Source organism: Strongylocentrotus purpuratus, unplaced genomic scaffold, assembly GCF_000002235.5.
Source record: "Strongylocentrotus purpuratus isolate Spur 01 unplaced genomic scaffold, Spur_5.0 spur5_scaffold_17, whole genome shotgun sequence".
NCBI classification, from domain to species: Eukaryota; Metazoa; Echinodermata; class Echinoidea; order Camarodonta; family Strongylocentrotidae; genus Strongylocentrotus; species Strongylocentrotus purpuratus.
This window is the reverse complement of record NW_022145602.1, coordinates 2743893-2771536: the sequence shown is the minus strand read 5'-3', so window position 1 is coordinate 2771536 and position 27644 is coordinate 2743893. Positions and strand designations below refer to the sequence as shown.

General features: G+C 35.5%; 1 protein-coding gene across 1 annotated transcript; it reads left to right on the top strand.

Annotated features, from left to right (window-relative positions):
• Positions 1-153: 153 nt before the first annotated feature.
• On the top strand, positions 154-27637 carry LOC115924998. The gene is made up of 5 exons (XM_030988104.1): positions 154-254; positions 5143-6009; positions 6581-6823; positions 26288-26983; positions 27384-27637. The coding sequence occupies exons 2-5, from the start codon at positions 5205-5207 to the stop codon at positions 27635-27637; spliced, it is 1998 nt and encodes a 665-aa protein (XP_030843964.1). The 5' UTR covers positions 154-254; positions 5143-5204.
• The last annotated feature ends 7 nt before the right edge of the window (positions 27638-27644 follow it).

Below are 27644 nucleotides of genomic sequence, written 5' to 3'. Positions count from 1 at the left end.
TGGACAATGATGTGTCATTCCTTCACGAGGGGCGGAGCCTAATAATATTTTCCTCTGCAATGCAATAGCATGTCAATAAAATGACAAATACGCATCCTTATAATAATGCAATGTTTCTAAACTCTTTGAAATAATCACATTGAGGAACTGAAGTGAGCAGACTGCATGTGAACAAGGTGAAGCAGCATCATTCTTTTTTCCAAAAGGATTTGACAAAAGTAAATTTCCGCAGTGCCATCCAGTAAAAAGCTCAGGTAAACAAAATCTTTTTAATAACATCATATAATATATACAATTAACGACTAAATTATTCATATCCTTATCGAGTGTTTTAACATTTTCTTTTAGTATGTGAAAATTGATTTGTCCTGATTTATGTTTCTTGATAATTTACATATAAATGTATAAGGCCCTAATTTAACCTGTCCACCCTTCATTCTTAAGTTTTAAAGTCAAACCCACACAAATAGACATTATATTTACAATGGGTATGAGTATATTGTTTCTCTCTCTCTCTCTCTCTCTCTATATATATATATATGATACATAACACAAGTTGAAAATAAATAAATGATTCCGCCATGAAGCTGAATAAATGTCTTTGCGAAAATTCAAACATTCAGACGTTTCACGGAATGATTTATCTTCAACTGGTTAAACTTATTCATTTGTTGTTGTTGGAAGTATTCCGAAGCCCACAACTAATTTTTACTACAACATTGTATAGTATATTATATGTTTGTGTGTGGAGGTGTGTGTCTGTGTGCAATTCGAAAGGAGATTAGGGGATCGTCACATTTTCTTTCGCATTGTATTCATTTTCAGGAGAGTTGCCAAAACTGCGGTATATGTTGTTTTCGTATATTTATGTATATATCATATATGGCATGGAATTTATTTCATTCCTCATAAAAATCATATACAATACACACGTAGCATAACCAATTGAAATTTAATATAAATAAATACATGTAGAAGGGTAATATTACAGATAATAAGAATACAATGAAATTAACAAGGAAATAGGTTCAGAGAGCAAATTTATGTCGAATGAGGGGTCAACATAAAGAGTATAAAGAGTAATGTTTTGATAGAGTTATCCTCCCAGTATATTTAGGTACCATTTTCATACTGGGAGGATAACTCTATCAAGAGATATCATGAAACCCATGATTAAATATTCATACTTCAAACGATACAACTTTTAAAAAGTGGGACATTTTTCTGACTCGTAGAACGTAATAACAACAAAAACGGCAGCAACTGAAATTTTTCTCCCCGGCATGTAACGGTTTATATCACAATATATATGTATTTTAAATTTTAATCTTGTATATGCCTGCACATTTCAGATTATTGCTGCAAACCATGTTGTTTAATACATATGGAATTTTGAAAGTTGTAATCACTCTACATTCATTTTTTTAAATAACACAGTTTTTATAACATCATCCCCAAATCGGTTGAAAAAGAATGTCACAAGTAGCCATTATTATGGATGGATAACCTATTATACTAACCTTTTTGCAATTGAGCTTTTGAAATTATTTATTTAAGCTCGATCTGACAAATTATCATGCAATTTGTTCCACTTATTGTGGGAGGTATGTATTCATTATCGTTCACTATGACGGCTTACATTAGAACCATGGGGACAAGGTAAATACATAGATGTTTATTGATAATTAATTTCTGTCTGTGCGTGTATTTGCACGTGTCATGCGCATTGCTTTCGAGGTCGTATAAGTCGATTTTTGCACTCTCGCAAACAATGCCTCCTGTTCATCCAAGCGTGAACACATACCACACAAATATGATACCAAATGATTTGGGATAAAACACTCTTTCATAACATGTATAATAATTTACTGTTCAAAGAAGATTTTTTTTAATAATTAGCAATTTTCTAGGTGTAAACGTTTTTTGGACTAACATGGTATAGGCCTACAGTCTTCGAAATATATTAGACCAGATCCATGTTATGTACATCATTTTGTCGAATTGGTAAAGTCCAACCAATTTACTATAAAAAGCCGATATGTCTTACAAGAAACCACTGTCACCATCTTAATCATTATCCCCATCCTCATCAAAATCATCATCATCACCATCATCATCATCATCATCTAAAATTACCCGTCTCTTCATGTAGAGCTAGTTTGTGAAACATATCCTGCTCCGGATGTATCACTGTATGAACACGACACAGAATTAAAGTTAATCTTGGTCGAACCAAGTTTTACGAAGGTGTATGAACATAATATTCTTTCATAACGTATTGATTAAGATAGTTGTGACATGCGAAAGCGAGAACAGCTTTAGGTTAAATCATGGAGCTCCTAGGAGGTTTTCTCTCTTTCATAATCTATGTGGGCGAGGGAACTATTCGAGGTTTTATGAAATGATTGAACAATCAGGGGGCGTTTCACAAAACTTGTCATCAGTGACAAATGACAGTTTTTGTTATAAGCTACTAAAATCCTTGCTTCTGTTTGGCTATCAGCAGATTTGACACTGATTTTTGTTTTTTTTTGTCATTGAAAAAAGGCTTTGTAAAACGCCCCCATCCCCCCCCCCCCCCCCTAGAGCTCGCTGACGTAATGATCTATCTGAAACTACCTTTATATAATTATATATACATATATTTTGTATACGTTTTTATCATATGGTTACTTACGCATTGGTAGATATGTCAACAAAAACTGCGGTATATAAATGCGTCATTAGAATATTTTGTTTTGTGAATATATGTTTCGATTCTGGTAACTTGTTTATTATGGATGGATAACCTATTATACTAACCTTTTTGCAATTGAGCTTTTGAAATAATTTATTTATGCTCGATCTGACAAATTATCATGCAATTTGTTCCACTTATTGTGGGAGGTATCTTGCACTGTGACGGCTTACATTAGAACCATGGGGACAAGGTAAATACATAGATGTTTATTGATATTAATTTCTGTCTGTGCGTGTATGTGCACGTGTCATGCGCATTGCTTTCGAGGTCGTATGAAGCGAGCCAAGGTTATTTTATTGGAATAAAAAATATTAGTTTTCCGAATTCATGAGTGAAGTACGTTTTAATGAGTAGTGATCATAATGCATGTCCGGGTTCACACAAAAGCGGTCTATTTTTATAGGTATATCAAAATTTGCCCGTGTACGGTTTATATCTCCAAATGCATAGTATACATGCTAAAGCTGTGAAATTGTCTTCAAACAGTTCGGGGGGAAGGGAAAACCCCCAAATGAATTTTCTTTTCGTTTCTGTAGTTATGATGGACGTGACCGGCAACTTCTATATCCTGTTACAGTTTGCTCCGGACCGACATAGCCTTGGTCTAATTATGTTTTTGCCTATTCATTGCAACCAAAAGGTTGGAAATCAAATGCAAATAAAAGATAAAAAGCGATAAATAACAATGGTAGAAATAATTTAGGGGTGATATATACTGAATTTATATAGAGTAAACAAACTATGTGGCATATGAATAAATGAATTAATAACAACGTGGTTAGCTCGCTGCGAATGAATGAGTTCAGGTAGAGATGAAAATTTTGAGGTTTCTCAGTGCATTTAATAACCGGAACAAATGACCTCATATTCTAAATATGAATATTTTTATGCTATATTTCCATTATAATCATTTCAAAATATTCAGGTACATGTTTACATCAGGTCATAAGTACTATATATGTACATGATCAGTCTTTCCTAAATGGCTCTAGGCACTTTTTTCACAGGTCGACTTTATCAAACCTCCTTAATAATTCAAACATTGTGAGTCCAAAAAAAATTACACTTAGAAAATTGCTAATTATTTAAAAGATCATCTATGAACAGTAAATTATTATTTGAATTATTTGAATTGAAACTAGAGTTAGGGTTAGGGTTAGGGTAATATACCGGTTTTTGATATGTCCTGTTAATGTATACATTTAGGGTTACATATAATATTTGATATGATTTTTTTTATTTTATTTCTGCATTTTTCCAATTTATATAATAACAAAATAACAAAGAACATATAAACGTAAAGTATAATACAAAATATACATACAATGATAACTTTTCATGTACATTTTTATTATTTTTTTTTTTTACATATGTACATATAATAACGAAACTTAACATATTATTATGAATTTAAAGTATTATCCAAACTATCAGTTGAAAAAAGTGCAGGAGACCGCAATCATAAGCGAAGCTTGACTAGGATGGCGGCCTCAAAAAGAAAAAAAAATCTTAAGGTAAAACTTAAAATTAAAAAATGTTTAAACGTTCTTTGTGTATTATTTTTAAATTATTTTAAAATAATTCCATAAATTGGGGTAAAACAAAAATATTCCACCTATATGAGCGACAGTGTATGAAAAGGTCGGAGGCTATCTTATTGATTGTTTGTATCGTCACTATGGTCAATCAAGATGGAATGAAGCATTATCTTTAGGCACCAGCATTGGAGTTTGTACATTGCATGGATACCATTTTAGTTCAGTCGACAGGGTACACACATTCGGTATCATTTGACTATCATGCCATTGAACTGAAGGTAAAATAGAATAATAAGAGAGAAATTAAGAGGGAGAGAGAGAGAGGAAGAGAGAGGGAGAGAAGGGAAGCGAGAGAGAGAGAGAGAGAGAGAGGGGGGAAGAGAGAGAGAGAGAAGGGAAGAGAGAGAGAGAGAGAGAGAGAAGAGTCCTCTTCTATTACTGAGAGAGCTTTCTCGTGTGGAGAGTGACAGTAAATGACAAATAAGTACAAGAATGTTTTGAAGTTACTAACCACTTTTCTGTCATCTATGCGCTTTTTTTTTCTTTTTTTTTTTACAGAAATTAAGAATTCCGTTTTCGTACAAGAATTTTATGAAGTTATGAATCACTTTTATGTCCTGCACGCTATTTATTAATACAAACATTAATAAGTTCATTTTTGTATACGAAGTTAATAATTACTTTTCTGTCCTCTACGCCCTTTTTCTACAGAAACTAAGGATTTTATTTTCGTACAAGAATCACTTTTATGTCCTTTTCACTATTTATTTTAATGCATAAACTAAGGAGTTCATTTCCGTACAAGAATTGTATAAAGTTACTAATCACTTTTCTGTCCTCCGTGCCATTTTTTGTTTTATACAGATACTAAGGAGTTAATTTTCGTCAGAGAACATCACAGCGTTAGATCCAAGAGCTTGTCTACCATGAAGGCGTTTCTAACCGTCCTTGCGACCACTTTGCTGGTTGCCATAGTATCGGGTCAGAATACTACGCTACCTGCAATGGAATTCGTCAACCCAGGAGAGATCCTTCCTGGGCTCACAGTCCCATATCTGATCAACGCTGCTGGCGGCATCTGGCAGCAGGATCGTGTCATTGATTCCATGGCCTATGCTTGCAGAGAGGTCCTACCTTATATAGGTTCGGTAATACCAGAGGTAGACCAGAGAAGTCTGTATTGGGGTCCGGTCTGTGATGACGTCATCGAAGCTTCTGATGATCTAGATGCCTTTGACGCAACGGGGTGGTGTGATGATGACATAATCCCTATGATAATGATCACCAACTTGACGTCCCAGGGCAGTGATGGAAGATATCGCAGACAAGCAGGACCAACCACGGAATACCCTGAATCCATGGATAATCCCCTGGATATCATTGAAATCCTGACCAACATCACCAGAGACCTCTATGGAATCGACATCAACATGATCATCAATGACCCATCTACAATCAACACCATCTGCACCAACGTCAAGGAGAATTTCTTGAGGCCATCTCTTCAAGATTTGACCTCTCAGTTCGCGGCTGAGTTGCTGAGTGCGTTGCTTCCCCGGGCAGCTCCACTGTGCCAAGACTGGGATGGTTTCCTCCAGGACTTCGGGATAAACTCTGCCTCTCCAGAGTATCCTTTGATCCAGGATTTTGCTCGTATAGGATCTCAAGCTATGGGGTACGACAACAGGGAGGAAATCTGTCAAGCTATCACTCAAACACTCTCCGTCCAAGGTACGGGTTTCATTGAATGATAAATTTGGGTACTAGTCATGATATTATATTGCTTTAGAAGGAAGAGTTGATTTACTGACACGTTTTTTGGAATAATGAAAATGAAAGAAAAATGGCATAGAATTTCTACCCCCGCATCTCATGGGTACTCTTTACACCCAACCTGTGGCATTAGAATTTGGGGCCTAACTTTTTAACTCGTGTCATAATAGTGAATGTATATGAGAAGATAAACATCAGTCCATTTCAGGAGGGATTTCTACTTGATAAACTGCCAAACTGCTATCCAAATAACGATGAGGATTACAAAGTATTTTATATGGTCAATATCAGAAATCCAACCTTCGCTTTATTAGTTTGATCACAATTATGCAATATACAAGAGAAGCTAGTATAACGTGTGTTTGTGCTGTTAAGATTACTCCAAAAATTATTGATCTTATTTCCTGATGAGTTTTAAATGTCCTTTGCAACGATTAAAATCTTCTAAGGTCATATTTAACCACACCCAAATTATTGTTTACTTTGTTTGTATATTTATTTTTGTTTTATTTATTTCGTCACAATACAGGTGACAATGGTGAAGCGAGACTGTCATTCTCAACGGATTTAATTCTCAGCCTTTTAGAAATCCCGACAAACTCCGCCAGGTGTTCAATGCTGGCCAATGGAATAGTCTATGACGTCATCGAACCAGTCATCAACATCGGCGACGAAATAATGATTACCGATGAACAGCTTTACCAGTACACGGGATTCCAAAGACCGAACCCCCTTGATTCGCTCTGCATCTTCGTAGAGAATGCTTTCACAAGTGAGCTTACCATCATGATTATCTATTTATTCACTTATTTATCAGGAGAGTGCATTTATCGTATCATTCAAAGAAAAAGAAAGGGCTACACATGCAGAGTTAAAGGGTCACTCTAACCAAAATGTGCTAAAAAATGGAGAGAAAAAGACATGTAGAATAAATTTTGACGGAGATTCCGAATATGACAATGATTTTCCTTAGAAATCATCAATAATTCTGGAATCCATTAAAAAAAATGACGACTCAAAACGCGCAGAAAAACAACCCAGTTTCAGTAATGACGCATTTGACGTCACTACAGGCGTCTTTCCGGTGAAAATGTCTTTAAAAAGCTAACTATGATGTTAATTGAAAACAAGACATTTATCCGAAACATAATATGCACTTGATAATCCCAGTACGTTTCTGGCAAATTCGTCATTCCTAATTATGAAATTATGAAGTTATCAAATCGGACATGCCCGCAATGATGTCAAATGTGTCATCAAACCACGTGACCGTATTACCTTTTTTAGTGGGGCGTAGCCCAGCAAGCATGAAAACTGTGAAAATGGATGGCTGTCATCATTTTTTAGCCCTCTCTATGTCTGTCTTAAGGACCTCTAGTGGGTCTACGTAGCATGCGCAGTACAGGTTTGCGAATCCAGCTGCAAGGCCACCCAGCGAGAATTGCCTGGAGGAGCCAGAGCAGTGAGCATAAACAGTACACCGTGGAACTGCGATAACGATGAGCGTTTACGATGAGCGTTTCAAATCGCTCATTCTGCCTTCAAGATTGAGCTTAAACGCACCCTAAATCGTAGATCTGCCTCTTCCTAAATTAATAGACCGGTTTACTAACATATTCAAATCGAATGAATACTTTTTAAACAAATGTTGTTCTTGACAACTTGACAGCTTGCCCGAGGCTTGCCATACAAAGCAGCATCTAACGTATCCTGACTGGATTCCAAGTATTGTAGTTCATTCATAGATAAAAGGTTAATAAACAATTCGTCACTATTATATGTCCCCTAGGATAGAAACATCCATAAATTTGAATATGTTAGTAAACCGATATATTGAGTTAGATTTATTTTCATGTGATAATTAGGTGATACGTAACGAAGTCAACGTATCACCTTTTGATTTCGTCAAGATTTTTCTTTATTATTATTATTTATTTTTATTATTCTTCCTCGAATTTGTTCGCAGGATATCTCAAGACTGAATAAAGCCATTATCATGAAACTTTCAATGATGATAGATCTTAGTCTAACTTAGAACTGTGTGACTTTTCAGACAGTCAAGGTCATCGTGACGTCATCCAGGCGCCATTTTGTGAAAATCAACTTATGATCATATCTTCATAAAGGAAAGCCATTTTTCATTCATATTTATCATGATTAAACTCAATATCCGTCCGGTCAATTTCAAGTCAATAAATGCGCGCAAAAATGCGCGTACGCTTATGTCCGCGCGTTTACGCGCGCGAAAAAAATTAAAATGCTCCAAATCATCCCAATTTTTTTTTACATCCGTTTCAGGCCATATGGAGCATTTGATAAAAAAATTACGCACACGCGCATGCGCGCGCATTTTCGCGCGTACTGGCATTTTGCAATATAGAATCGCCGAATTTTTTCTGTCATTATATTTGATACATTTTTCCAAGCATTTTGATAACTTGTTCACCTTTTAATAACGCAATGAGCGTCCGTCAAAGTTGACAGCACGCGCAGATCTGCGTTATCTTTATCCACCATACATTGGCAAAAACATGCCTATACAAAATTCATTGTAACTGTTCAGAATGGATGGGAACTCCCAATATGTTTTCATATTTAGATAGATTATGAGTTGGAGATATGATTTCATGTCTCATTTGACCCTCAATTAACTCATGATGTCATCATAATGGCCTCCAAACTCAAAATTTCAATTTGCATATTATGACGTCAGCATATTTTTGGAAAATTGATTGTATCTCTGTAAATATGGATCAATTTTCTTTTTAATTTTGATATGTTCTAGCTGAGACAGTTTTCTACAAATGTAATATTCACAATTTTTATTTTTGACAAAAGTATCATGGTGTATTTTTGCGATTTAAGGAGGCATGTCAATTTTTCGCATTTTGCGTGTATTCTCTATGGGACATGACTTTTTCTCAAAACTGGATTCTACACTCCTGTCTTTCGCGAGCAAAATCTCCGTTGTTTTAGCTTTGTTTTCGCTGAGCTTCGGATATGTTGTAGCTGAGACAATGAGCTATCAAAAGTGTCTCCTTTATTTTTCGATTAGATGCCGGGATCATGCTCATATTTCACTTGCAAAGTAGGATTTCTGAATTCCATTTCCTGTTTACGTGTAATCGCTATGGGAGATGTTTTGGTATATCGGTAACGCACTTTACTTCCAACCTCGAGATCCCTGGTTCGAGTCCGGGTGTCTCCAACACTTTTTTTTTTTTACTTTTTTTTCATTTTGACCTTCAACTTACCATCTCCTTTGATTATTTAAAAACGTAGATTCGCAAATAATGTCATAAATAACCCTTTTTTACTTTATTATTACCCTATTTTCACTTAATCCATTACTTTTTGCGTGTAATCCCTATGGGAAATGACTTTTTCTCAAATCTGGAGTCTACATTCCTGTCTTTTGCGAGCAATATCGCCGTTATTTCGGCTTGGATTTTGTTGATTTTTGAGTATGTTGTAGCTGAGACTATATGCTATCTAAATCAACCCTCATTTTTTCAATAAGATGTCATGATCGCGCTCATGATCATGATCATGATCATCACGATCATCATTATCATAATGATGCTAATCATTTATCAATTACATTTTCATTTCTTTGAATAAGATAAAATCGTCAAAAGGTGTTCTTCATGATGTAAATTAGAGTCAAATGTGTAACTGGTTACTGCACAGGGTCAAAGGTCATATATTGTTTCAATCTATCTTCCCTAGATCCATGATGATCAAGGAGACACAATTTAATCTTGACATATGAATAGATCATAATGGGAGAAGCATATAAATGGGAGAAGCATTTTACAAAATAATATATCGTGTAATGCATTATTCGCTATGTAAACCACTATCATACGTATCACCTAATTCGTCTAAGTGACGAATTAAAGTCTAGTTAGGTGATACGTAACGAAGTCTACGTATCACCTATTGATTTCGTCAAGATTTTCTTTTTTATTTTTATTCTTCCTCGAATTTGTTCGCAGGATATCTCAAGACTGCATAAAGCTATTGTCATGAATCTTTCAATGATGATAGATCTTAGTCTAACTTAGAACTGCGTGACTTTTCAAAGACTCAAAGTCATCATGACGTCATCCAGGCGCCATTTTGTGAAAAACAACTTATGATCATATCTTCATAACGGAAAGAAGTTTTTCATTCATATTTACCATGATTAAGATCAATATCCGTCCGGTTAATTTCAGGTCAAAAAACGTGCGCAAATTTGCGCGTGCGCGTTCGTACGCGCGTTTACGCGCGCGCAAAAATTTAAAATGCTCCAAATCATCCCAATTTTTTTTTGCATACGTTTCAGGCCATATAGAACATTTGACAAAAAATCACGCTGACGCGCATGCGCGCGCGTTTTTTGCGCGTACTAGCATTTAGCAACATAGAATCGCCGAATTTTCTCTATTATCATATTTGGCACATTTTTCTAAGCGTTTTAATAACTTGTTCATCTTTTATTAACGCAATGAGCGTCCGTCAAAGTTGACAGCACGCGCGGATTTGCGTTATCTTTATCCACAATACATGGGCAAAAACATGCCTATATAAAATTCATTGTAACTCTTTAGAATAGATAGAAAATCCTATTTTTTTTTAAATATTTGGATAGATTATGAGTCGGAAAAATGATTTCATGTCTCATTTTATCATCAATTAACTCATAATGTCATCATAATGGCCTCCAAACTCAAAATTTAAATTTGCATATTTTGACGTCAGCATATTTTTGGAAAATTGATTGTATTTCTGTTAATATAGATTAATTTTCTTTCAAATTTTGATATGTTCTAGCTGAGACATTTTTCTACAAATGCTGTAACCACAATTTTTATTTTTGACAAAAGTATCATGGTGTATTTTTACGATTAAAGGAGGCATGCCAATTTTTCACATTTTGCGTGTATTCTCTATGGGACATGACTTTTTCTCAAAACTGGATTCTACACTCCTGTCTTTCGCGAGCAAAATCTCTGTTGTTTAACTTCGTTTTCGCTGAGCTTCGGATATGTTGTAGCTGAGACAATGAGCTATCACAAGTATGCCCTTTATTTTTCGATTAGATGCCGGGATCATGCTCTTATTTCACTTGCAAAGTAGGATTGAGAATTCCATTTCCCGTTTACGTGTAATCGCTATGGGAAATGTTTTGGTATATCGGTAACGCACATGACTTCCAACCTCGAGATCCCTGGTTCGAGCCCGGGTGTCTCCAACAATTTTTTTTCCACTTTTTTTTCCTTTTGACCTTCACTGTACCATCTCCTTTGATTATTTAAACACGTAGATTCGCAAATAATGTCATAAATAACCCTTTTTACTTTATTATTACCCTATTTTCACTTAATCCATTACTTTTTGCGTGTAATCCCTATTGGAGATGACTTTTTCTAAAATCTGGAGTCTACATTCCTGTCTTTTGCGAGCAATATCGCCGTTATTTCGGCTTGGATTTTGTTGATTTTTTAGTATGTTGTAGCTGAGACTATATGCTATCTAAATCAACCCTCATTTTTTCAATAAGATGTCATGATCGCGCTCATGATCATGATCATGATCATCATGATCATCATTATCATAATGATGATAATCATTTATCAATTACATTTTCATTTCTTTGAATAAGATAAAAATCGTCAAAAGGTGTTCTTCATGATGTAAATTAGAGTCAAATGTGTAACTGGTTACTGCACAGGGTCAAAGGTCATATATTGTTTCAATCTATCTTCCCTAGATCCATGATGATCAAGGAGACATAATTTAATCTTGACATATGAATAGATCATAATGGGAGAAGCATATGAATGGGAGAAGCATTTTACAAAATAATATATCGTGTAATGCATTATTCGTTATGTAGACCATTATCATACGTATCACCTAATTCGTCTAAGTGACGAATTAAAGTCTAGTATTTATTTTGTGTCTGTATAGAAGAAATAATTATTATTCTTCCTCAATTTTGTTCGCAGGATATCTAAAGAATGGCTAAAGCCATTATCATGAAACTGGCCATGATGATAGATCTTAGTCTAACTTAGAACTGCATGACTTTTCATAGACTCAACAACATCGTGACGTCATCTAGGCGCCATTTTGTGAATATCAACTTATGATCATATTTTCATAATGGAAAGTAATTTTTCATTCATATTTATTATAATTAAGATCAATCTCCGTCCGGTCAATTTCAGGTCAATAAACGTAAGCAAATGCGCGCGTGCGCGTTCGTCAGCGCGTTTACGCGCGCGCAAAAATTAAAAATGCTCCAAATCATCCCAATTTTTTTTTGCATACGTTTTAGGCCAAATAGAGCTTTTGACAAAAAATCATGCACACGCGCATGCGCGCGCGTTTTCGCGCGTACTGGCATTTTGAAAAATAGAATCGCCGATTTTTCTCTGTAATCATATTTGGCACATTTTTCCAAGCATTTTGATAATTTGTTCACCTTTTATTAACGCAATGGGCGTCCGTCAAAGTTGACAGCACGCGCGGATTTGCGTTATCTTTATCCACAATACATGGGCAAAAACATGCCTATATAAAATTCATTGTAACTCTTTAGAATAGATAGAAACTCCTAATATTTTTTCATATTTGGATAGATAATGAAATGGAGATATGATTTCATGTCTCATTTGATCCTCAATTAACTCATGAGGTCATCATAATGGCCTCCAAACTCAAAATTTCAATTTGCATATTATGACGTCAGCATATTTTTGGAACATTAATTTTATCTCTATAAATATCTATCAATTTTCTTTTAAATTTTGATATGTTCTAGCTGAAACAATTTCCTACAAATGCAGTATTCACAATTTTTATTTTTGACAAAAGTATTATGGTGTATTTTTGCGATTAAAGGAGGCATGTCAATTTTTCGCATTTTGCGTGTATTCTCTATGGGACATGACTTTTTCTCAAAACTGGATTCTACACTCCTGTCTTTCGCGAGCAAAATCTCCGTTGTTTTAGCTTCGTTTTCGCTGAGCTTTGGATATGTTGTAGCTGAGACAATGAGCTATCAAAAGTGTGCCTTTTATTTTTCGATTAGATGCCGGGATCATGCTCATTTTTCACTTGCAAAGTAGGATTTCTGAATTCCATTTCCCGTTTACGTGTAATCGCTATGGGAGATGTTTTGGTATATCGGTAACGCACTTGACTTCCAACCTCGAGATCCCTGGTTCGAGTCCGGGTGTCTCCAACACTTTGTTTTCAATTTTTTTTCCTTTTGACCTTCACTGTACCATCTCCTTTGATTATTTAAACACGTAGATTCGCAAATAATGTCATAAATAACCCTTTTTACTTTATTATTACCCTATTTTCACTTAATCCATTACTTTTTGCGTGTAATCCCTATGGGAGATGACTTTTTCTAAAATCTGGAGTCTACATTCCTGTCTTTTGCGAGCAATATCGCCGTTATTTCGGCTTGGATTTTGTTGATTTTTGAGTATGTTGTAGCTGAGACTAAATGCTATCTAAATCAACCCTCATTTTTTCAATAAGATGTCATGATCGCGCTCATGATCATGATCATGATCATCATGATCATCATTATCATAATGATGATAATCATTTATCAATTACATTTTCATTTCTTTGAATAAGATAAAAATCGTCAAAAGGTGTTCTTCATGATGTAAATTAGAGTCAAATGTGTAACTGGTTACTGTACAGGGTCAAAGGTCATATATTGTTTCAATCTATCTTCCCTAGATCCATGATGATCAAGGAGACACAATTTAATCTTGACATATGAATAGATCATAATGGGAGAAGCATATGAATGGGAGAAGCATTTTACAAAATAATATATCATGTAATGCATTTTTCGTTATGTAGACCATTATCATACGTATCACCTAATTCGTCTAAGTGACGAATTAAAGTCTAGTTAGGTGATACGTAACGAAGTCAACGTATCACCTTTTGATTTCGTCAAGATTTTTATTAGGTGATACGTACGTAGACGTATCACCTTTTGATTTCGTCAAGATTTTTATTATTATTTATTTATTTATTTATTTATTATTATTCTTCCTCGAATTTGTTCGCAGGATATCTCAAGACTGAATGAAGCCATTGTTATGAATCTTTCAATGATGATAGATCTTAGTCTAACTTAGAACTGCGTGAATTTTCAAAGACTCGAAGTCATCGTGACGTCATCCAGGCGCCATTTTGTGAAAATCAACTAATGATCATATCTTTATAACGAATAGTAATTTTTTATTCATATTTATCATGATTAAGATCAATATCCGTCCGGTCAAGTTGAGGTCAATAAACGTGCGTAAATGCGCGCGTGCGCGCTCGTCCGCGCGTTTACGCGCGCGCGAAAATTAAAAATACTCTAAATCATCCCAAATTTTTTTTGCATACGTTTCAGGCCATATAAAGCATTTGATAAAAAAATTACGCACACGCGCATGCGCGCGCGTTTTCGCGCGTACTGGCATTTTGCAACATAGAATCGCCGATTTTTTTCTGTCATCATATTCGGTACATTTTTCCAAGCATTTTGATAATTTGTTCACCTTTTATTAACGCAATGAGCGTCCGTCAAAGTTGACAGCACGCGCGGATTTGCGTTATCTTTATCCACAATACATGGGCAAAAACATGCCTATATAAAATTTATTGTAACTCTTTAGAAAAGATAGAAACTCCTAATATTTTTTTATATTTGGATAGATTATGAGTCGGAGATATGATTTCATGTCTCATTTGATCCTCAATTAACTCATGACGTCATCATAATGGCCTCCAAACTCAAAATTTTAATTTGCATATTATGACGTCAGCATATTTTTGGAAAATTGATTGTATCTCTGTAAATATGGATCAATTTTCTTTTTAATTTTGATATGTTCTAGCTGAGACAATTTTCTACAAAATTAATGTATTATTCACAATTTTTATTTTTGACAAAAGTATCATGGTGTATTTTTGCGATTTAAGGAGGCATGTCAATTTTTCGCATTTTGCGTGTATTCTCTATGGGACATGACTTTTTCTCAAAACTGGATTCTACACTCCTGTCTTTCGCGAGCAAAATCTCCGTTGTTTTAGCTTCGTTTTTGCTGAGCTTCGGATATGTTGTAGCTGAGACAATGAGCTATCAAAAGTGTGTCCTTTATTTTTCGATTAGATGCCAGGATCATGCTCATATTTCACTTGCAAAGTAGGATTTCTGAATTCCATTTCCTGTTTACGTGTAATCGCTATGGGAGATGTTTTGGTATTTCGGTAACGCACTTTACTTCCAACCTCGAGATCCCTGGTTCGAGTCCGGGTGTCTCCAACACTTTTTTTCACTTTTTTTTCATTTTGACCTTCACTGTACCATCTCCTTTGATTATTTAAACACGTAGATTCGCAAATAATGTCATAAATAACCCTTTTTACTTTATTATTACCCTATTTTCACTTTATCCATTACTTTTTGCGTGTAATCCCTATGGGAAATGACTTTTTCTCAAATCTGGAGTCTACATTCCTGTCTTTTGCGAGCAATATCGCCGTTATTTCGGCTTGGATTTTGTTGATTTTTGAGTATGTTGTAGCTGAGACTATATGCTATCTAAATCAACCCTCATTTTTTCAATAAGATGTCACGATCGCGCTCATGATCATGATCATCACGATCATCATTATCATAATGATGCTAATCATTTATCAATTACATTTTCATTTCTTTGAATAAGATAAAATCGTCAAAAGGTGTTCTTCATGATGTAAATTAGAGTCAAATGTGTAACTGGTTACTGCACAGGGTCAAAGGTCATATATTGTTTCAATCTATCTTCCCTAGATCCATGATGATCAAGGAGACACAATTTAATCTTGACATATGAATAGATCATAATGGGAGAAGCATATGAATGGGAGAAGCAAAATAATATATCGTGTAATGCATTATTCGTTATGTAAACCATTATCATACGTATCACCTAATTCGTCTAAGTGACGAATTAAAGTCTAGTTATTTATTTATTATTATTCTTCCTCGAATTTGTTCGCAGGATATCTCAAGACTGAATAAAGCCATTGTTATGAATCTTTCAATGATGATAGATCTTAGGCTAACTTAGAACTGTGTGACTTTTCAAAGACTCAAAATCATCGTGACGTCATCCAGGCGCCATTTTGTGAAAATCAACTTATGATCATATCTTCATAACGGAAAGTAATTTTTCATTCATATTTATCATGATTAAGATTAATATCTGTCCGGTCAATTTTAGGTAAATAAACGTGCGCAAACGCGCGCGTACGCGTTCGTGCGCGCGTTAATGCGCGCGCAAAAATTTAAAATGCTCAAAATCGTTTTAAATGTTTTTTTGCATACGTTTTAGGCCATTATAAGCATTTCGCAAAAAAATCGCGCACACGCACATACGTGCGCGTTTCCGCGCGTACTGGCGTTTTGCAACATAGAATCGCCGAATTTTCTCTATCATCATATTTGGCACATTTTTCCAAGCATTTTGATAACTTGTTCACCTTTAAATAACGCAATGAGCGTCTGTCAAAGTTGGCAGCACGCGCGGATCTGCGTTATCTTTATCCACAATACATGGGCAAAAACATGCCTATACAAAATTCATTGTAACTCTTCAGAATAGATAGGAACTCTCAATATTTTTTCATATGTGGATAGATTTTGAAATGGAAATATGATTTCATGTCTCATTTTACCATCAATTAACTCATGATGTCATCATAATGGCCTCCAAACTAAAAATTTCAATTTGCATAGTATGACGTCAGCATATTTTTGGAAAATTGATTGTATCTCTGTAAATATTGATTGATTTTGTTTAAAATTTCGATATGTTCTAGCTGAAACAATTCTCTACAAATATAGTGTCCACAATTTTTCATTTTGACAAAGGCATCATGGCGTATTTTTGCGATTAAAGGAGGCATGTCAATTTTTCACATTTTGCGTGTATTCTCTATGGGACATGACTTTTTCTCAAAACTGGATTCTACCTTCCTGTCTTTCACGAGCAAAATCTCTGTTGTCTTAGCTTAGTTTTTGCTGAGCTTCGAATATGTTGTAGCTGAGACAATAACCTATCACACGTGTGCCTTTCATTTTTCGATCAGATGCCGGGATTATGCTCATATTTCACTTGCAAAGTAGGATTTGAGAATTCCATTTCCCGTTTACGTGTAATCGCTATGGGAAATGTTTTTGTATATCGGTAACGCACTTGACTTCCATCCTCGAGATCCATGGTTCGAATCCGGGTGTCTCCAACAATATTTGTCTTCATTTTATTTTTTGACCTTTCACTGTACCATCTCCTTTGAGTATTAAAACACGTAGAATCGCAAATAATGTAATAAACAACCCTATTTTCTTTATTATTACCCTATTTTCACTTAATCCGTTACTTTTTGCTTTTAATCTCTATGGGAGATGACTTCTCAAATCTGGATTCTACATTCCTGTGTTTTGAGCAATATCGCCGATATTTCTGCTTGGATTTTGTTGATTTTTGAGTATGTTGTAGCTGAGACAAGTTTCCACGAGATTTATGTAGACTATCTAACATTATCATGACGTTATCATAGTCAAAAATTCAATCATAGGTGACATGTCAATTATCATATATAACAATCCTAAATCGGATACCTGAAGGGGGCGCTATACCACTTTCAATCATGGTCATCTGGAAGGCATTGTTCTCAATTGCATCTCTCTCTCTTGCTCTTTTACTTCTCCTCTCATGTTCTGCCCCTCTCCTTTTTTGGTCTGTCTCTGCATCTATCTATCTCTCTTCTCTTTCACCCTCTCCCTCTCTCTCTCTCTCTCTTGCATTGCGTCCCTCTTATTCTCTTGGTCTGTCTCCCTCTGCCCTACAGTTGAAACTTGACTCATGGATAGACCATAATGGGAGTAGTAAACGAAATATGAAATCGTGAAAATGCGTTCTTTATTATGTTACACATGAGCATACGTATCACCTAATTCGTCAAAGTGACGAATTAAAGTCTAGTTAGGTGATACGTAACGAAGTCAACGTATCACCTTTTGATTTCGTCAAGATTTTTCTTTATTATTATTATTATTATTATTATTTATTTTTATTATTCTTCCTCGAATTTGTTCGCAGGATATCTCAAGACTGAATAAAGCCATTATCATGAAACTTTCAATGATGATAGATCTTAGTCTAACTTAGAACTGTGTGACTTTTCAGACAGTCAAGGTCATCGTGACGTCATCCAGGCGCCATTTTGTGAAAATCAACTTATGATCATATCTTCATAAAGGAAAGCCATTTTTCATTCATATTTATCATGATTAAACTCAATATCCGTCCGGTCAATTTCAAGTCAATAAATGCGCGCAAAAATGCGCGTACGCTTATGTCCGCGCGTTTACGCGCGCGAAAAAAATTAAAATGCTCCAAATCATCCCAATTTTGTTTTACATCCGTTTCAGGCCATATGGAGCATTTGATAAAAAAATTACGCACACGCGCATGCGCGCGCATTTTCGCGCGTACTGGCATTTTGCAATATAGAATCGCCGAATTTTTTCTGTCATTATATTTGATACATTTTTCCAAGCATTTTGGTAACTTGTTCACCTTTTAATAACGCAATGAGCGTCCGTCAAAGTTGACAGCACGCGCAGATCTGCGTTATCTTTATCCACCATACATTGGCAAAAACATGCCTATACAAAATTCATTGTAACTGTTCAGAATGGATGGGAACTCCCAATATGTTTTCATATTTAGATAGATTATGAGTTGGAGATATGATTTCATGTCTCATTTGACCCTCAATTAACTCATAATGTCATCATAATGGCCTCCAAACTCAAAATTTCAATTTGCATATTATGACGTCAGCATATTTTTGGAAAATTAATTGTATCTCTGTAAATATTGATCAATTTTCTTTTAAATTTTGATATGTTCTAGCTGAGACAATTTGCTACAAGTATAGTTGCCACAATTTTTCATTTTGACTAAGGCATCAAGGCGTACTTTTGCGATTAAAGGAGGCATGTCAATTTTTCACATTTTGCGTGTATTCTCTATGGGACATGACTTTTTCTCAAAACTGGATTCTACACTCCTGTCTTTTGCGAGCGAAATCTCCCATATTTTAGCTTTGTTTTCGCTGAGCTTCGAATATGTTGTAGCTGAGACAATAAGCTATCACACGTGTGCCTTTTATATTTCGATCAGATGCCGGGATTATGCTCATATTTCACTTGCAAAGTAGGATTTCTGAATTCCATTTCCCGTTTACGTGTAATTAATCGCTATGGGAGATGTTTTGGTATATCGGTAACGCACTTGACTTCCAACCTCGAGATCCCTGGTTCGATTCCGGGTGTCTCCAACACTTTTTTTTTCACGTTTTTTTTTTCCTTTTGACCTTCACTGTACCATCTCCTTTGATTATTTAAACACGTAGATTCGCAAATAATGTCATAAATAACCCTTTTTACTTTATTATTACCCTATTTTCACTTAATCCATTACTTTTTGCGTGTAATCCCTATGGGAGATGACTTTTTTTTTCAAATCTGGATTCTACATTCCTGTCTTTTGCGAGCAATATCGCCGTTATTTCGGCTTGGATTTTGTTGATTTTTGAGTATGTTGTAGCTGAGACTATATGCTATCTAAATCAACCCTCTTTTTTTTCAATAAGATGTCATGATCGCGCTTATGATCATGATCATGATCATCATGATCATCATTATCATAATGATGATAATCATTTATCAATTACATTTTCATTTCTTTGAATAAGATAAAAATCGTCAAAAGGTGTTCTTCATGATGTAAATTAGAGTCAAATGTGTAACTGGTTACTGCACAGGGTCAAAGGTCATATATTGTTTCAATCTATCTTCCCTAGATCCATGATGATCAAGGAGACACAATTTAATCTTGACATATGAATAGATCATAATGGGAGAAGCATATAAATGGGAGAAGCATTTTACAAAATAATATATCGTGTAATGCATTATTCGCTATGTAAACCACTATCATACGTATCACCTAATTCGTCTAAGTGACGAATTAAAGTCTAGTATTTATTTTGTGTCTGTATAGAAGAAATTATTATTATTCTTCCTCAATTTTGTTCGCAGGATATCTCAAGAATGGCTGAAGCCATTGTCATGAAACTTTCTTTGAAGATCGATCTTAGTCCAACTTAGAACTGCGTGACTTTTCAGTGACGCCAGGGCATTGTGACGTCATCATGACGTCATTATATAAAATGTCATTAATGGTCGTATCTCAGCCATGCAATATCGATTTCAATTCAAATTTGGTATCAATCATGCTCAGGTCATGGGTCAGAAATTTAGCTCACGCAAATTTGTCTGCCCCCTCTAACGTGCGCGTACACGTGCGTCAAAAAGAAATTTAAGAAAAAAATGCTCAAAACTCCAAACCAAGTAATTTTGCATACGTTTCAGCCGATTTTGAGCGTTTCAAAAATTTCCGCGCGTGCCGGTCAGCGCGCGCGTATTTGCGTTTGTATCGCACGCGGATCGAATTTCTCCGTTCTTTTTGCTCGTTTTGGATTAACGATAATTTCATTAACAATCCCTGTAAATTTCAGTCAGTTTTGACTCAAATTGATGTAATATGCGTGCGTCAAAGATAACAACACGCGCGTGCGCACATTTCCAAGAAATTAAAAAAAAACATGCCTATGTTTAATTAGCCATAATATCTCAAAATGATATGTGGATAGAGTATGAGTTGTAGATATTATTTTCTACATCTTTTTGGCTAATCGGATTTTCCGACATCATCATATTGCTCGTTAAAGTTAAATCATTTAATTTCAATCAATTTTAATTGATTTCGTAATCAACGACAATGCACTTTTAACCATATATCATTTATCTTTATTAGAATCTCTCCTAAATTCTAATATGTAGTAGCTGAGGTTATGATCTAAGTTCCTAATACAACTTATTTTCTTTCTTGATGACGGAATCATGAAGGAAATTGTGGTCAAAGACGATGGGTCAAAATCAAACTTCCATTTTCGTCTCTTTTTTTACCATCCTGGCCTCGATGATTGATAAGCTCCTCTCCTTTCCGAATAATATCTTCAGCTATCTACAGTTCCATGCATTACTTTAAAAAAAATTCAACACTCCCTGCCTCTCATTTTTTTTTCTTTCTTACATTATTTCCTGTTAATTCAACTCTGGTCTAATTTACATTCCATATACAGTGACAGTATATATCCATCCGATATTTAAATATTTTATTATAAAGCAACTAGCTAATGTCACGTCGACAACTAAAAAATAATTGCTAATGTATTCCCACATTTATTTTGACTTTTTATTTACGCCGGGACATCGTGACATCATACACTATTCACTTATCAATTACATTTTCATTTCTTTGAATGAGATAAAATCGTCCAAATGCGTTCTTCATGATGTAAATTAGAGTCAAGGGTGTAACTGGTTACTGTACAGGGTCAATAGTCATATATCGTCTCAATCTATCTTCCCTCGATCCATGATGATCAAGGAGACACAATTTAATCTTGACATATGGTTAGATCATAAAGGGAGAAGCATTTTATAAAAATAATATATCGTGTAATGCATTATTCGTTTTGTAAACCATTATCATACGTATCACCTAATTCGTCTAAGTGACGAATTAAAGTCTAGTATTTATTTTGTGTCTGTATAGAAGAAATTATTATTATTCTTCCTCAATTTTGTTCGCAGGATATCTCAAGAATGGCTAAAGCCATTATCATGAAACTTGCCATGATGATAGATCTTTGCCTAACTTAGAACTGCGTGACTTTTCAAAAACTCAAATTCATTGTGACGTCATCCAGGCGCCATTTTGTGAAAATCAACTTATGATCATATCTTCATAACGGAAAGTTATATCTCATTCATAATTATCACGATTAAGATCAATATCCGTCCGGTCAATTTCAAGTCATTTAACGTGCGCAAATGCGCGCGTGCACGTTTGTCCGCGCGTTTACGCGCGCGCAAAAATTAAAAATGCTCTAAATCATCCCAAATTTTTTTTGCATACGTTTCAGGCCATATGGAGCATTTGACAAAAAAATATGCTCACGCGCATGCGCGCGCGTTTTTTGCGCGTACTAGCATTTTGCAACATAGAATCGCCGAAATTTCTCTATCATCATATTTGGCACATTTTTCCAAGCATTTTGATAACTTGTTAACCCTTTAATAACGCAATGAGCGTCCGTCGAAGTTGACAGCGCGCGCGGACCTGCGTTATCTTTATCCACAATACATGAGCAAAAACATGCCTATACAAAAATCTTTTTAACTCTTCAGAATAGATATGAACTCCCAATATTCTTTCATAATTAGATAGATTATGAGTCGGAAATATGATTTCATGTCTCATTTGACCCTCAATTAACCCATGACGTCATCATAATGGCCTCCAAACTCAAAATTTCAATTTGCATATTATGACGTCAGCATATTTTTGGAAAATTGATTGTATCTCTGTAGATATTGATCGTTTTTCTTCCAAATTTTGATATGTTGTAGCTGAGACAATTTTCTACCAATGCTATACCCGTAGTTTTTCATTTTGACAAAGACACCATCGCGTATTTTTGCGATTAAAGGAGGAATGTCGATTTTGCACATTTTGCGTGTATTCTCTATGGGACATGACTTTTTTTCAAAACTGGATTCTACATTCCTGTCTTTTGCGAGCAAAATCTCCGTTGTAGTAGCTTAGTTTTTGCTGAGCTTCGAATATGTTGTAGCTGAGACAATAATCTATCACACGTGTGCCTTTCATGTTTCGATCAGATGCCGGGATTATTCTCATATTTCACTTCCAAAGTAAGATTTGAGCATTCGATTTCCCGTTTACGTGTAATTTCTATGGGAAATGTTTTGGTATATCGGTAACGCACTAGACTTCCAACCTCGAGATCCCTGGTTCGAGTCCGGGCGTCTCTAACCATTTTTTTTCTTTACTTTTTTTTTCTTTTTGACCTTTCACTGTACCATCTCCTTTGATTATTAAAACACTTAGATCCGCAAATAATGTAATAAACAACCCTATTTACTTTATTATTACCCTTTTTTTCACTTAAACCATTACTTTTTGTGTGTAATCCCTATGGGAGATTACTTTTCCTCAAATCTTGATTCTACATTTCTGTCTTTTGCGAGCAATATCGCCGTTATTCCTGCTTGGAATTTGTTGATTTTGAGGATGTTGTAGCTGAGACTATATGCTATCTAAATTACCCCTCATTTTTCAATAAGATATCAGGCTCACGCTCATGATCATGATCATCTTCATTATCATCATGATCATCATTATCATAATGATGATAGTCATTTATCAATTACATTTTCATTTCTTTGAATAAGATAAATTCGTCAAAATGTGTTCTTCATGATGTAAATTAGAGTCAAAGGTGTAACCGGTTACTGCATAGAGTCAATGGTCATATATTGTTACAATCTATCTTCCCTAGATCCATAATGATCAAGGGATCGACACAATTTAAACTTGACATATGGATAGATCATCATGGGAAAAGTATTTTATAAAAAAATATGCTATCGTGTATTAAATTTATTCTTCGTTATGTAAACCAATATCATACGTATCACCTAATTCGTCTAAGTGACGAATTAAAGTCTAGTATTTATTTTGTGTCTGTATAGAAGAAATTATTATTATTCTTCCTCAATTTTGTTCGCAGGATATCTCAAGAATGACAAAAGCCATTGTCATGAAACTTTCAATGATGATAGATCTTAGTCTAACTTAGAACTGCATGACTTTTCAAAGACTCAAAATGATCGTGACGTCATCCAGGCGCCATTTTGTAAAAATCAACTTATGACCATATCTTCATAACGGAAAGTAATTTTTCATTCATATTTATCATGAATAAGATCAATATCCTTCCGGTCAATTTCAGATCAAAAAACGTGCGCAAATCCGCGCGTACGCGTTCTTGCGCGCGTTTACGTGCGCGCAAAAATTTAAAATGCTCCAAATCATTCTTAATTTTTTTTGCATACGTTTTAAGCCATTTGGAGCATTTTACAAAAAATCACTCAAACGCGCATGCGCGCGCGTTTTTTTGCGCGTTCCGGCATTTTGCAACATATAATCGCCAAACATTTTCTGTCATCATGTTTGGCACAATTTTCCAAGCATTTTGATACCATGTTTATCTCTTTATCACTATTAATAACGGAATGAGCGTCCGTTCAAGATAAATATCCGTGTGTCCCAGAGCTCATGTATTACATAGTATATATGGGCAAAAACATGCCTATAAAAAGTCCATTGGGATGAATAAGGACTGCCAAGTTTTTTTCACATTTTAATAATAATAATAATAATAATGTAACTTATATCGCGCCAAATCCACTCTGTGGAGTGCTCAAGGCGCGTGTAAACAGGAAAAAAGATCAAGACTTGAAAAGAAATGTTTTGAGATGAGTTTTGAAAGAATCAGAGGATAAACATTTTTTGATGTCTTCAGGAAGGCCATTCCATAATTTAGGACTAGAGTATGCAAAAGATCTTTTCCCCCACGTTTTGGTAATTTTGGGGGTTACAAGAAAATTGGAAGTGGATGAGCGTAGAGGTCTTGCAGGAGTGTAGTTTTGGATTAGAGAGATAAGGTATTGAGGAGCAGAGCCGTGAACGCAATGAAAGGTGAGCAACAAAATTTTGAAAACAATGCGATCTTTTACTGGGAGCCAGTGTAGCGACTGCAAAACTGGGGAAATGTGGGTACGCTTGGTGGTCAGAGAAACAATACGAGCTGCAGCGTTTTGAAGCTTCTGAAGCTTGGACACTAGATTCTGGGGTAGATTGATTAGGAGGGCATTGGCAAAATCAAGACGGGAGGAAATCAGAGCATGAACTAATTTTTTTTTGATAGAGTATGAGTCAGAGATATGATTTCATAGCTCATTTGGCCATTAAATACATCCTGACGTCATCATAATGGCCTTGGAAGTCAAAATACAAAATTGTATATTATGACGTCATTATATTTTTTGAAAATTTAGTGTATTTCTCACAATATTGACTGATTTTCTTCCAAATTGCGGTATCTTGTAGCTTAGGAAATTGCCTACAAGATCAATACACACTGCTTTTTATTTTATTGACGTCATTATAGTACAAAATTCAATTAAAGGCCACATGTCAGAATTTTCTCAATTTGCGTGTTATGTCTACGTAAGGTGAAATTCGTTCTCATCATGGATCTACATGACATTGATCTTTGAGCACTATCTAGCATATTTGTGCTTTATGTTCTCCAAAACTTTGATACGGCGTAGCTAAGCAAATTATCTATAAGAATGATGTACATCATTTATCATTTCGATGACATCATCATAGTGAAAATTTCAATTAAAGGTGACAAGTCAGAATTTTCTTAGTTTGCGTGTTAGGCGACTTTTTCTGAAATCCTGATTCTACAAATCTCTATCGAATACCGGAAGGGGGCGCTATACCACTCTTAATCATGGTCTTTATCGTATTTATGATCATTATCATTAGATCATCATCGGCACACTTTCATGATAACAAAATAGCACGTATCACCTAATTCGTCAAAGTGACGAATTAAAGTCTAGTTATTATTGTAATCTTTGCCAATGATCTATAGCCTGTGAATGTGGTACAGTTTAAGTTAAGTATTATCACGATTACAAATATTTTCGAAAAACAAATGTAGGCTCACATTGAAATGCGCCAATTATAGTGACTAATTACGCAAACCAAACATGTTTCTAACGGCTCGTCCAGACAAGGCGCGGCAAAACTTTGGCTTAAAAAAAAAGATTATGTTTACATAAGGTGCAATACGTTTCACATGTCTATATGTTATGACACATAGCTCAGTTGCCCTTCATATACACGTAACCCCCCCCCCCCCAAAAAAAAAAAAACAACAACGAACAAACAAACAAACAAACAAAAACAAAAACAAAAACAAAAACAAAAACAAAAACAAAAAAACAACGTTAACAACAACAAAGCCCCATATCCGAATAAAAAGCCCTAAGGGATAAACAATAGGGTCTAGAACTTGCCATTGAGCTGATTTCTTGAAAATCCGAGCGATCGTTTTTGTTATATTTATTGTTTCTCCTCCTTTCAAACCCCAGCTGTGGTGGATCTACCAGACCCAGTTCCATTCCGGTTCATCCCAGACACTAATCTGACTGTCGAGTTCTTTATCAACGCCGCAGGAGGAGTATGGATCCAGGAACGTACCATTGATTCTCTAGCCTTTGGATGCACTGAGTTCCTGCCAGATCTTGAGTCCATGATACCCGATTTCCGCACGTTCTCTGCTTTTTATGAGCCAGTCTGCAGAGAGGTACTTGTAGCAGCCAACGACCTGGCAGTCTTCGACGCAGAGAGTTCCTGTACTGATTTAACAGCTGTTTTTACTGATTTGATATCCACGGACGACGGCTACAGGAAGCGGAGGCAAGCAGATATGGCGGAGGAAGATATGTTTGATTTCATCGGAATCCTAAGTAATACTACCAAAGACCTCTACGGCTTGAACATCTCCGACCAATCCACCGTATGTCCCAATATCAAGCAGTTTCTAGAACCATCATTACCCGAAGTGGCCACCAGGTTTCTCACTGAGCTGACCAGCGCAGTGCTTCCTCAAGCAGCCCCCTACTTTTGTGAAGATTGGGAACAGTTCCTTTCAAGTGTCGGGATCTCCAAGACATCGCCCCACTATCCAATCATCTACGATTTGGCAGATATAGGATCTCAAATGCTTGGACATGACAGCAGGGATGCTATCTGCGAGGCCATTCAACAGGCTCTATCATATGGACGTAAGGCATTTAGGATCAATACGGACTTTACACTATCACCCCAATAGCATATTGATGATATCGGACCAGCCCCTTCCGACAGGAAGCTTACACTCAGTATGGGGGTGTTTTTGTCTGTCCCGAAGCTTGTCAAATATAAAGCCGTAACTTTTGCCTTAGGATTTACAAAATGTATGCTTCACATAGGACTAACAATATGTCTTTCATATTATTATATAACATAATTCTTAAAATAATTCTGAAATACTGCATATAAGTTTTTACATATTCATCTTGTAGAGTCAAAGACATATTGTTGCATTTGCGTCGCATGGAATTTCGTTTGGTATCTCTCTATATTAGTTGTCCGATTGTTCCATTCTTTAACATATTTTGTATTCTATTTCGTGTGTACACATAGGGGCAGACCGGAAGGCCTTAGGGAGGGATGCTCTTGAGAGTTTCCTCGATATCTTCACCGACGTAGAGAGATGTATGATGATTGGGAATGACGCAATTGATGACATCATCGAACCTCTCTTCGGGATCGATGTTCCTGGGTTTGAAGTCACGAGCTACCTGATCTCTCGATACACCGGTTACAATGGAGTTAAAGATATCTGCAATGCACTTGAGACGGCATTTACCGGTGAGTTTAAACGATTTCGTACCTAGGGTGGCC